Source organism: Cannabis sativa, chromosome 1 (assembly GCF_029168945.1).
Source record: "Cannabis sativa cultivar Pink pepper isolate KNU-18-1 chromosome 1, ASM2916894v1, whole genome shotgun sequence".
NCBI lineage: Eukaryota > Viridiplantae > Streptophyta > Magnoliopsida > Rosales > Cannabaceae > Cannabis > Cannabis sativa.
The window spans coordinates 6,439,548-6,452,231 of record NC_083601.1 but is presented as its reverse complement, the minus strand read 5'-3'; the positions used below and the strand labels follow the sequence as shown (position 1 = coordinate 6,452,231).

The 12,684-nt window shown below is 33.0% G+C and overlaps 2 protein-coding genes across 12 annotated transcripts; one reads left to right on the top strand and one right to left on the bottom strand.

Moving 5' to 3' along the window:
• Window positions 1-2,104: 2,104 nt before the first annotated feature.
• On the top strand, window positions 2,105-6,044 carry LOC115706206 (E3 ubiquitin-protein ligase SDIR1). Of its 9 annotated transcripts, none has more exons than XM_030633785.2 (9): window positions 2,105-2,321; window positions 3,296-3,463; window positions 3,575-3,629; window positions 3,731-3,783; window positions 3,900-4,128; window positions 4,944-5,058; window positions 5,232-5,274; window positions 5,437-5,559; window positions 5,685-6,044. In XM_030633785.2, exons 2-9 carry the CDS (start codon window positions 3,386-3,388, stop codon window positions 5,808-5,810), a joined length of 822 nt encoding a protein of 273 aa, XP_030489645.2. In that variant the 5' UTR covers window positions 2,105-2,321; window positions 3,296-3,385; the 3' UTR covers window positions 5,811-6,044. The 9 variants fall into 9 exon arrangements, with proteins under 9 accessions (XP_030489645.2, XP_030489644.2, XP_030489643.2 ...); XM_030633784.2 differs by having other exon boundaries at window positions 5,434-5,559; XM_030633783.2 differs by having other exon boundaries at window positions 5,229-5,274.
• Window positions 6,045-6,343: 299 nt separating this feature from the next.
• On the bottom strand, window positions 6,344-8,773 carry LOC115707449 (peptidyl-prolyl cis-trans isomerase FKBP20-1). 3 transcript variants are annotated; one of them, XM_030635412.2, is made up of 6 exons: window positions 8,481-8,773; window positions 7,776-7,898; window positions 7,399-7,532; window positions 7,242-7,321; window positions 6,834-6,926; window positions 6,344-6,738 (listed from the first exon to the last, which is right to left on the bottom strand). In XM_030635412.2, exons 2-6 carry the CDS (start codon window positions 7,882-7,884, stop codon window positions 6,594-6,596), a joined length of 561 nt encoding a protein of 186 aa, XP_030491272.1. In that variant the 5' UTR covers window positions 7,885-7,898; window positions 8,481-8,773; the 3' UTR covers window positions 6,344-6,593. The 3 variants fall into 3 exon arrangements, with proteins under 3 accessions (XP_030491272.1, XP_030491274.1, XP_030491273.1); XM_030635414.2 differs by having other exon boundaries at window positions 8,486-8,681; XM_030635413.2 differs by having other exon boundaries at window positions 7,776-7,894; window positions 8,481-8,677.
• Between the last annotated feature and the right edge of the window lie 3,911 nt (window positions 8,774-12,684).

Genomic DNA, 12,684 nt, shown 5'->3' with positions numbered 1-12,684 from the left:
GATCCCCTTAGGGATCCACTTCAAGGAAGATTGTCGCCAAGTTCCTTAGGAACTAAGATGGATCTTCCCCTCTCAGAGGGAGGACAAACCTTTCTTCAAAGGCCAAACGGCGAGAACAGCCAGATCTTGGCAACCAGCAGCTTGGGAGGTCGGACAGGGATCCCTGGCTCAAAAGCAACCCCCACTGTATAGCCACTGGCTGGCTAGCCATCAGCAGGAGTACCCATGGCCGGCCAGGTACAGTAATTCCTTCCCAAGGGGAGTGAGGCGCACAAAGATCGATCTTTAACCAACGAGGATCGAGAGTGGGTGGAAACACCCAAAATGGTGATTCAAGAAGTGAAACAGATCACTTCAGGCATCTAGATCCACCAAATTCTAGCAACTAGTGTGAACTACCCCCAATCAACACACAACCGACACCAGTCAACCGAGGAGTCAAGGACAGCCAGACCCTGCCCAACACAAATCTGGCCGACCAAGAAGGCAACACAGGTCTAGCCAACATGTGTGATGGAGTATCAAAACGTTTCTCACAAAATTTTTCTGAGTGGCCAATGATGCCACATATAAAACAGAACGTTAGTAATCCTTCATGTTTAAAAATAGCCGAACAGACCGGCCTTCCCACCTTCTAAAGCTTCATTTTCCATTTTAAAGGCTAGTCAACACGAACTGATACCCGAACTCGAAGATAGTCTCTCCATATGCCCATGAAATTATTAGGATCAGCCTCAACAAATACACCTATATAATTACCAATATCCCTTACTACTCGCTGGGACATGAACTCCGTAGACATACCATATAATTGTACCCAGAAATCAAGCTTGTTCAACAGCACTGATCGAGGATTTTCCCCCCTTCGCAACCTTTGGAAAACCAACTTAATTCTGTCAAACGTCCAAGGGCTTCCCTCTATAACCTTTCCAATATATATTTCATGATAGAATTGAAATAGATAGAGGTTCGGTTCTAGCTCTTTGACATATAAACCACGACCTAGTCGCCATAAAAAGGTCATTTTATGTTGCATAGCTAGGAAATCAATTTCCCTATCCGTGATAAATCTTCCCACAAGACACCACCTATCATCAATTTTCGAAAGTTCCTCATCATCTTCCCCATATTACAAGCCACCAGTTTCTTCTTCATCCAGTGTCATCGATGTGTAATGATCCTCCATGTTAGAACGTGAATGATTAAACGTAGCTATTGGAAAGTAGTAACGAAAGACAATTACAAACAGAGAAAATATCCTCAAAGCTTTTTTTTTTATTATTATAAATAAATAAACAAATATAGAATTAGAAACTTACCCTTCTAGTATATATAATACTAATACATTTAAACGACGTTTACTTGAAAAGAATGAAAATATGAGAATAAGAATAGAATAGAATAAAATTTAAAATGCATAAAAGAAATTGATAAAATAATCATTATTTTTTATATACATTACATTGGAATGATCTTTCCTTCCATTTTAATAAAATAGTCATTCTATCGAAATAGTAGAAAGAGCATTCTATTAGAATTTAAAATGCAACCAAATAAAAAATAGAATAAAAATTATTTTATTTCTATTCTATTCTATTTTATTATATCTAACCAAACGCCAATGCAAACTATTTGAATGTAATGCAAAAATAAAAAATAGCCCTAAATTAAACATAGTTACATAAATATAAATATGGTATTTTTAAATAAGTTTTACACAAATAAGGTAAACTCATATATATTTAAAAAAAAAACAAGGTATTATTACATAATTTTATATATATATTTATGGTATTCTATAAAAACACAAGAAAATCACATGAGAATAACAAGAAAACAACATCAAAATAACAACAAAGTAAATAAAAAAAATATACAAATAACAAAAAATTAACAACAAAATAACAAGAATATAACATAAAAATACACCAAAAGACCGTATTTTATATAAATAAAATCTAAAAAATCGTAAAAATATTAAAAACTCCGTGCAAACCGTATTTTTCTAAAAAATTTTTTGGGTTGATTTTGTGTTTTTCTGAATTATTCAAAAAAAAATCCAAAAATACAATAATACCATAGAAAGTGTACAAACTTACAAAGTGTTAAAGTTTTCAAGATTGGATTTAATGCGGTACAAAAGTAAAAGGCCCAAAACATTCAGCCGAAAATTCAACCCAACAACAAAGTTGGAGTCAAAAATCAGATATCCGACTGTGAGCACTCCAACTCGTCGTCCTCTCAATATCGGCCATTGACGACGTTAAGAATCGAAGATTTTGAAAACGCCGTCCTACCAAGAATTCCTGATCGAATTACAGGTTGCTTTGATTGTCTTTTCAGTGATTTTTCTTCTTCTAGTTACTTCAATTTTTGTTTCTGATTTCGGGATTAGGGTTTCGTTTATTATCTAATCTTCAACCTATATACACCTCTTTTGGAACGTGTCTTCAACTAGATTAACTTTGTAGATTTATCTTTTTTTTCCTTTTGTCAAAATTTCGAATCGTCATATAATTTTGTAGCATACTGAACAATTTGGGAAATTACTGTGCTTTATCTCCAATTTGTTATTTTGAATGGATCGTTTCGTTGAGCATTGCTAGATTGTTATGCTTGGATGAAAGTTGGTAAATTTGTGATGAAGCCCATTGATGTGATATGTAAATTGATGGTGCAGTATCTGATCAATCTTCCAGTAGTCTTTTTGTAGGATGCTTAGGACTTTCGTTTATTAGTTTAAGATCTGGACATGTTTCTTTAACCATATTTTTAATTGAAAAAAGAAAAAGAGTATATGTGTTAAGAAATGATGTAGTGGATATGGTTGGTGAATATGTTCCCTTTATACTTATGTTGAATAATTCAGATGGAGGAAATCGTAGGACTTGATATGTGATATAAGTAATGATATTGTATATTACCGAATGATTTGAATTACAGTACCTGCCTCAAGGGTCAGTTCATTATTTAAGATTGAAACCAAGGCTGTAATGGACTGATAAATTTATGAACTAAGTACATTGTCGATGTACTGTGAGTAGTGACGCTTATTTGGGTCATAGTGGATGGAATTAATTGTGTATGCTGTTTTGCAAATAAAATGAGCTAATTCAATTGATGCTTGCTTGTGAGCTTTTGAAAGATGCTTCCTCTAAGTTTGTTTCTCAGTATCATTTCTTTGTTTTAATTTTTGATTTGTTAGTTAACATGTATCCTTTGTAGGTTTATGAGATGTTAGTGCTTATTATAAATTCAAATTCTGTATGTAAGTGTTTATTTCATAAATGTGCAGATTGTTGGAATTTTATCTCAGTATATTACTTTGGACCTGCAAGTTGGAGTATATAATTTTTTATTGAGGTGCTTGTAAATTTCCATAGCCATGAGTTTTGTTTTCCGGGGAACAAGATCAGATATAGAAAGTGGATTTACTGGATTTGTACCTGAGCGGCGTCCAATGGTATAACAGATTCAGATATGCTGTCCTCTTAACTTTTTATTTTCATATATTAGATTTTCCTTTCACATAAGTGTGTTATTTTATTTGTTTTCTGTTCACTTTTCTCCTCAGCGTCTACATTCAGCACGTCCAGTCAATTCAAATTCTCTTGCCTTCCTTGTTACAGGTAGGTATTAGATTCTCCATTATTTCTTACTGATATGTTTCACCAGTTATTCTGTATTATAAATATAAATATTAATTTCTCTTACTGTATCTTTATGTCAGTTTTATTGCTATTCATGATTCTAAACTCACACCAGATGTCCCCTAATTTTCTGGTATCTTCTTTCTCTGACTATTAGTTAGGAGTTAATATTAGTCTTGCTGGTGATGTCTGCTGTTGGTTTTTGGAATCATAATATATTTATGGGATCCTCTGGATTTATTTATGTAGCTATGGCTTGTGCTTGGTGTCTTTTTGATGGCCACAACGCTAAGGATGTATGCAACTTGCCAGCAACTTCAAGCTCAAGCCCAAGCTCATGCTGCAGCAGCTGGTGGTCTTCTTGGTCATACTGAATTGCGGTTGCATATACCACCATCTATCTCACTAGCAACACGAGGACGACTGCAGGGCCTAAGGCTTCAACTTGCACTACTTGACCGCGAATTTGATGACTTAGGTGCGTACTTGTTAATATATTGTGTAATAGTGTTTCAAAAAATATTTCTCCATTAGAGCATCTCCAAGGGTGCACCATTCCACCAAATAGTGTATCTCTTCACACTATTTCACTCCAAGGATACAACCAAATTATTTATCAAATTGGTGTGCACCAAATTTCACAACATTAATGGTGTTGGATTTTGTATCTACACCAAATTTGTGCATAACTTTTTCTTTTCATGTTAACCTTTTTTTTTATTTATATTACAAAATAATTATAAATTATTTGTTGGCAATACGCATAATTATATCATAAATTAATTATTATTGGTTATTAATGTAAATGCAAACATTATAAAATGTGAGATTTTTTAAGCAAAATATTTTTATTTGTCGTGATATTAGGAGTTGTTACACTAAAAGTAATAGATTCTGCACTATATTGGTGAATAAAATGCACAAAAATGGTGCAACCATTGGAGATGGTCTTACAAATGAATTCTGTACTCCCAAAATTTTCAAATTTTCATGATGTCATCACATCAACTTCTACTTAGGCTCTTCTTTCCTGTACATATCAAGCTTGTAGTGTAATGTTCCCAGCAATTATGCCTTTTTGAATTTATAATAACCTAAAAAACACAAGTCAATTATTTGTTTACTACCATTTCCCAGGACACAGAACATTACCTTGAGCAGTTATGGTGAACAACACTAGTTTTTCTCACTATACACATTCCATAGTAAAAGTATTAGTAGGTGTGTTTTGATATATGATATATTTCCATGGTTCTTGGATGTATTTTCAAAACCTTTGATGCATAGTAACAGATTACGAGACTTTGAGAGCGCTAGATGCAGATAATGCTCCAACAGCTCATTCTATGACGGAGGAAGAGATAAATGCTCTTCCTGTCCATAAATACAAGGTTGCTGATCTACAAAGGTAAGTTTCATACTTGTTATTATTGTTAGAGATTTCAAAAGGCGAAGTAATTTTTTTTCTTGCATTTTTGTTTCCTGAAATTGAAACAAACATTTAGAAACTTCAAAGATAGTTTCACTAATAATTACAAGGCAATGAAAAAGATTATTCATCAGACTATTTGTTTTCAGTAGTGCCTCATCTATGCAACAGGCCTCATCGTCAGCATCTGCTGAGGTATGTGATCAATTTTGCTACTTTTTGCCCCATTTTATACTAAGTTTCAGAGTTTGGTGTTTATGTCTCCTGCTCACCTCATTATTAAGAATGAAATTATCATTTTCTTTTTATTTAGCTTGCATGTATTACTTTGTAGTGAATAATCTCTGTTGCTAGCAGAAACAAGGATCTAATGATGCAGTTGTGAACCCCAAGGCCTCAGAAGATGAACTGACTTGCAGTGTTTGCCTGGAGCAAGTAAATGTTGGAGAAGTCCTTCGAAGCTTGCCGTGCTTGCATCAGGTTCAATATATTTTCTTTTGTATTACCTGAATACTCTTGAGCTAATGTCGCAGATGTTTAATAATCTATAAACAAATGGACTTTAACTGGTTATTTTAGTGACAATAGTACTTTTTTTTTGGCAGTTCCATGCTAATTGTATTGATCCTTGGCTGAGGCAGCAAGGAACTTGTCCTGTTTGTAAATTCAAGGCAGGATCTGTGTGGCAGGAAAGTGGAGAAGGTGAAGTGGATGCTTCTTTTATGGTTTAGTTTTCTTGAGTATATGTTAATTATAATGAATATACCCGCCTATAAGCTTTATGTGACTTCTATACAACATGGCGCAAGGATTGAGTCATCGACAACAGTTTCTTGTAACTAATCTTTAGATATTGACACATTTTAGGAAAAAGAATTGACACTATACGCTTGTACTTGCTTCTAGCTCAAACATATTTTGGTACCTTTCAGTAAATATGAGACCATGGTTTCGATTATTACAAATTGATACTGACTTTAAAGTGCACGCCTGACTTTATCTCAGCCTAATTAGGATATTTATTCTCTAAACTTTAACATGTACTAAGTTATGTTCCTTGAACTTTTCGGGTTGTTAAAATTTATCTTGAACTATTAAAATTGTTGGATTTAAATTTTTTTGTCAAATTTCATTTAATTTTACTAATTCAGTATATGCCTTTAGTATATGCCTTTTGAACTTTGATATGTATTTTTGATATGTATTGAAACATTCCTCTAAAATTTTTATTAATGTTAGATTTTTTTTATTAAAATTGAATAAATTTGTTAAAAGAACAAAAATACTAATTATTTTTATTTTTACTATTGTCATTTCACGTAACATATTTATATATATCAGACAAGACTTGGGAATTTAGTTTTGCAACGACTAACGAACAAAAGCAATCAAAACAAGTGTTAAAACTAAGTCATACCGAGTTGACCATAAATATCTTATTCAGTAAAGGCTAAACAAGCTAAGTAAATCTCTTAAGATGCAAACATTTCATTTGAATTTCAATTCAGAAGCCCTTATTTTCCTTTGCCTTTTCCCTTTCCTTTTTTTGAATCTAACTTGGCTTGAATTCGAGCGGCAGCAGCAGCTTTTGCTTCCTCTCTCTTTTTCTTTTCCTCCTCTTTTGTGGCTGCGGCAATTTCCCTCTGCTTCTTCAGTTCACTGGCATAAATTGTCAAATTTGCAACATATCAGAGAATGACTATAAAAAATATAATATGGTATTTTTTTTTTCTTTTGATAAAAATTTGACTTACTCTAGTCTAGCCCTTTCCTCAGAAACACTACCAAGGCTTGATCCCTTCCGTGGATTGCAGGAAATTAGTTCCACCTCAAAAATAAGTGTTGCCCTACAAAACATATGGGTCAGGACACGAGACATGGTTAAAGTAACAAAAACAAGTTAAGCAACCCAGCAAGTTCTAGAGCCAAAAGAGGAAATGTCATCTAATGTCTGAAACCCTAAATCTTTTTACTTAATTCAAAACCAGCGCTAAGTGGCAACATCATTACCACACTAATAAAAATCCCTACCTTATATTAAGAGCATGAAAAAACAGAACAACTGTATAAAGCTGGTCAGGTTAAATGCACAATTTGGGTTTCAGTTGCAAGCCTTACTCGGGAAGCTATTTTTAATATCACAACTAGAATAAAGACATTACTCCGGTGGGATATCAGGGGGAGAACCAGCACTTCCATAGGCATAGTCTGGCTTGCAAGTGATTTTGGCTATCTCCCCAACCTGGAAACAACATGGAGAATCATGTGAAGTGAAACCTTAATTATTAAAATTTTCTTTCTCAATAGAAAGTAGCTGACCTTCATAGTTCGTAATGCAATGTCCCAAGCCTTGATCACAGCCCCCTTTCCAACCTCAAAGGAGAAAACAGTATTATCTTCCCGTGTAGTGTCGAAGACATCTCCCGTTTCAGACAGAATTCCCTCATAATGAACTATTTAGAATAAAACAAGTATGACCGTAATAAGGTCATATGATAAGTACTATTCCAGAATTACAAATTTTTGTCACAATTTTAAATATAATTAATGCCTTCATTAACAATCAGAAACTTTGTAACACAATCTTTCACTCCCTAAAATATATATAAAAAAAAGGGTTTGATTAATGATAATCCAGTGCAAAAACAGTCTTGAAGATCATTGATCTAAGCCACAAAATCATTAAACATACTTACCATCAACAAGAGGAAAATCTTCGGTTGGACCAACTGCATCTGCTTTAGCATGCCTAACAATTTTCTTAAGGACACCTCCATCTCCAGTTAAATCAATTTCATCGGCCATGGTTTCCAACCTTTCTGACAGCCATAACACCACACACAAAAAAAGAAAATCATGACCAAAAGCTTTTGAAATCAATAAGACCTTTAAACCAGAAACACTGAACATTAGACTAAATTAGATTACACTACTAAGAAATGAAGTATCCTAACCATGACTTGAACAATTCTAGCTACAAAATCTCATAAACCAAATAAAAATGACCTTTTTCAGAAAATAGCATCATATTATGAAACTATGCAAAATTAGAGTAATTTCTAGAACATTTCACCCCAAAAAAATAGGGAAAAAAATGGGATTCTTAAAATAAAAAACTCACACCAAATTTATAGGAAGCGTGTAAGAATGAATGCTGCAATTTATATATAATATGTATTATAGCCCAACCCAAGAAGGCAAAAGAATCATATCATGAAGCAAAGATAATACTTTTCAACAGCCAAGCAATTGTTGATAATCTTAAATATTTTTGGGGGAACTCATTTCTACCATAGATTGGCTTAATTTCTCCCCATAGAGGACTTCAATGGGTTCAGTATTGCATTTCTAAAATTCATAATCAAAACATAGATAGAAATTAAAATGATAACACACGATACCTTACAGCGATGAAACGGCAAAGTGGTTGGCCGGAGGACGCAACTTGAGCGGCGGGAGGGACAACGATTTTTAGGGTTTGTGTGTGGATTTGAGAAAGAAAGAACTGTTTTGCCGGAGAAAACTGTATTGGGTTTATCTGATGATAAAAATTGGGGGAGTAAGAAAATAAAGTTAAATTTTTTATTTTTTTTCCTTCGTCAAAACTAAAGATATTTTTTTAAAAAAGATAATTAAATGTAATAAATTGAACCTTTTTTTAAACTATTTCTCATTCTCTCTGAAAATTAATTGGTCGATGCGATTGGAAATAACTGTAGGTAGGTACTACGTAGTAATTATGGATGAGAATAGTTACACTTCAATTTAAAATAAGATGTTAAATAATAATTTTATATGAATTTTTATTTTTATATTTGGGGAATAAATAGTTAATTATATAGTTTAATAATATTAATTATCTAAATTGAGTAATATTTTATAATTACATATTAGTTTTAGAGAGAAATTTCTATATTGATTGAAAAGTTATGTAAAACAGAGTACAATTGCTTAATATATTTATATGACCAAGACAGAGTTGTTTTGATATAACAACTTGCAACTGAAATAATTAACCTCCTAACTAACATAGTTAACTAACTAAATTAGAGTTTAATGATTGTAAAAGTTTGTTACATTCCTCTTGAATATTAGTTAATGAAAATGATTGGAAAAGAGTGGTTTTGTAAGGATATCGGCTATGTTAGATTTAGAGAAGACATGGTTCATTTTAATTGTGCTATTATTGATCTTCTCTCAAATAAAATGATAGTCTATCTCCACATGCTTTGTACGTAATGATAGATTGGATTTTCAAAGATGTTGTTGTATTGTGGTCACAGAACCGAGTAGAGAATAACCTAGTGTGAATGCCAAAATCGTGATGGATTGAGTGAAGCCAGGTTAACTCTCAAGCAACGTTGGCCATTGATCTATACTCTGCTTCTCTTGAGGAGCATGATAGTGTTGGTTTCTTTTTGAACTTTCATGAGATGAGATACTTGCCAAGGAATACACAATAACTTGAAATGGAGCGCCTAGTGTCTAGGCAGGTACCCTAATCTGCGTCTGCAAAAGCCTGTAGGTGGAGAGGTTCTAGAGTGGAGGCATAGAAGAAAATGCCTTGTCTAGGAGTGCTTTTTCAATATTGTAATTCTTGTAGCTGCTTGAAGATGAGGTTCCCTTGAATTTTGTAGATATTGGCTGAGTTTGTTAACAGAAAAAGAGATATTTGGTCTTGTTATTGTGATGCAGATGAGTTTCCCAATCAACTCCTCTATTAGGTAGGATTGGTAAGAAGTTTGCATGTTTCATTGTTGAGCTTGTTATTTGGCTCTATAGGAGTGGAGACTGGTTTGATGCCTAGGCAACTAGTTTCTTTTAGTAGTTCAAGTGTGAAAGGTCTTCATGAAAAAAGACTCCTTTGCTGCATCTGGAAATTTCAAGGCCTAAGAATAAATATAAAGTACCAAGATCTTTGAGTTTGAAATGGGATTCAAGTGCAGAGGTGAAATGTTGTAGTTCGTCAAGACAGTTGGTGGACACTACTAAATCATCTGTACAAAAAAATTCGTAAACCGCCTAAATCGAATAACCCGCCCAAACCAAACCGAAAAAACCGATAAAAATTACAAACCGAAATAACCCGAAAAAATTACAAACCGCCCAATCTGTTAATTGGGCAGGTTGAAAATAGGTACAATCCGCCCAATTAAACCGACCAACCCGATTTTGGATTTTATTTTTTTTTTTAACTTTTTAGTTTTTATTATATATAACATAAATGATTAAATATATAATAATATAAAGTTATATACTTAATTGTTAGTTTTAAAGTCATATATATTATGTTGTACTTTGGTGGAATGTAATATTTTTAATTTATCTTTTTAATTTTTATTGATTTTGACTTGAAACTAAAAAAAAAAAAGTTTGGCCAATTTGGGTGGGTTAACCCGACCAAACTGCCCAAACCGTTGGTCGGTTTACAGATTTTTTTTTTGTTTAATTGGGTGGGTTGCACTTAAATTTTAGCAACCCGAACTTTAGATAGGGTTAGAAAATATATGGGATAAATCGTCCAAACCGACCGATGTATCTACATAGATTAATAAGGCAAGAAAGATGCCTGATTTTGTTCTGATGAATAAACTGTGATCATTTTTGGATTGTTTAAAATTCTATTGTAACAAGGTGCTGTTAAGTTTGGCATGTTGGGTTTTGTGCCCTAAATAAAACCCATTTCAATACAATCAGATTTACTAATTAATAAAGATCAGAAATAACATTTTATGTTGCATGGTTCACATGATTTATTTCATGATTATATATATATATAATGTATGAATTCTATTTAAGTCCAGAACATATGAATTTCTTAATGATTATAGTGTCGTCAACACAGTAGAATATAATCTTGATTATATGTTCGAAAGTTTATACCCTGATTTGTCAGTTCACTGGATTTAGACTGACATGATAATCAGCGATAGGTATTCTTACACCTTGGATAAGTGTTATGTCCTTTCCAGGGCATTGGCAAAGTTTATTTTCAAAGACGGATGTATGGAGATACATCGGAAGGGGCCGATATTGAACTTTGATTAGATATATTAAATTTATCGTAATATCTATTCAATTCAATATCACATGTTGATCCTAGATCAAATGATCTTAATCCTGATATGGTTAGGTTCGATCTCAAGAGTATTATACATGTTCTTTGATTTGTTAGTTAAGCCTACTTTTGGGTCAGGGTGATACGTACATTTTGGGAACATGATAGTATAATTGAGTGGGAGCGCTAACATAAATATGGAGTCTATAACTTCTATAGGAATTTAGAAGTGAAACGATGATATCCTTCGAGCTTGGCTAAACAGAGATAAATGGTGGAATCTCATTTCACTTCGCTGAAATATCATTTATACGGAGTTAAGTGTTTTAAGGATAAAATACATTGAAGGTGTAACGGTAATTTTGTGCCTATTCAATGTAGATCATCTATTAGAGGGTCATTGATCAAATGAGAATTATAACAATGGATAACTAATGACGTATCTATATCGTGGAACATATAGAGCGTTCTATATGACTGAGAGTGCAATTCCAAGTTCTAAGTGTGGATTCAATAAGGAATTAATAAGTTAGGAAATTTACTTGGTAAATTCAGTTCGACTTATTGGAAGCTTGGTTATATAGGCCCATGGTCCCCATACTAGTTGAGACCATACTGCTTGTAAGACTCAGTTAATTGATTTTAATTAATTAATTATAATTCTAAAGTTAGACTATGTCTAGTTTATGAATTTTCACTAAGCAAGGGCAAAATTGTAAAGAAAAGAGAATTCTAGGTTTATTTATTAATTAAGAGACTTTATATGTCTAATTAATAAATATATTAAATGACAATATTATTTAATAATTAATTTTTAGTTATTAAATAATTAGAATTGGCATTTAAATGGTTGAATTTGAAAATTGGCATTTTTGAGAAAATGAGACGCAGAAATGATAAAACAGCAAAATTGCATAAGTGAGGCCCATTATCCAAAGCCCATGGCCGACCACACTTATAGGGTTTTATCATTTATTTTTTCATTATTTTAATGCCAAATAATTCTAACTTAAGCCTAGGTGGTTACCTATAAATAGGTAGTGATGGCTTCAGAAATAGAGACACATCTCATTCCTTCAGAGAAAATCTTCTAGCCGCCACCTTCTCTCTTCTTTTCTTCTCTAAATTTCAAAATTCTTGAGTGAATGAGTGAGTGCCCACACACATCAAGTGGTATCTCAATCATAGTGTGTAAGACTGTAGGAGATTCCAAACAACAAGAAGGAGATTCAGCATCAAAGGAAGGAGAGAAAGAGATCCAGGTTCAGATCTTGGTGATGCTCTGCTACAGAAAGGAATCAAGGGCTAGAGATCTGAACGGAAGGAGTCATTATATTCCGCTGCACCCAATGTAAGGTTTACTAAACTTTATATGTGTTTATTTCATTGTTTTAGAATTCATATTAGGATGTTAATGAAACATACTTGTTAGTAAATCTAGATCCTGGTAAAATATTTCCAACATGGCATACCATTGTTATGAAGCTTGTTTGAGGCTATAAAGGTTCTTTTGCAGTTTGCATACTACATTTTTAGGAATAGTTCCT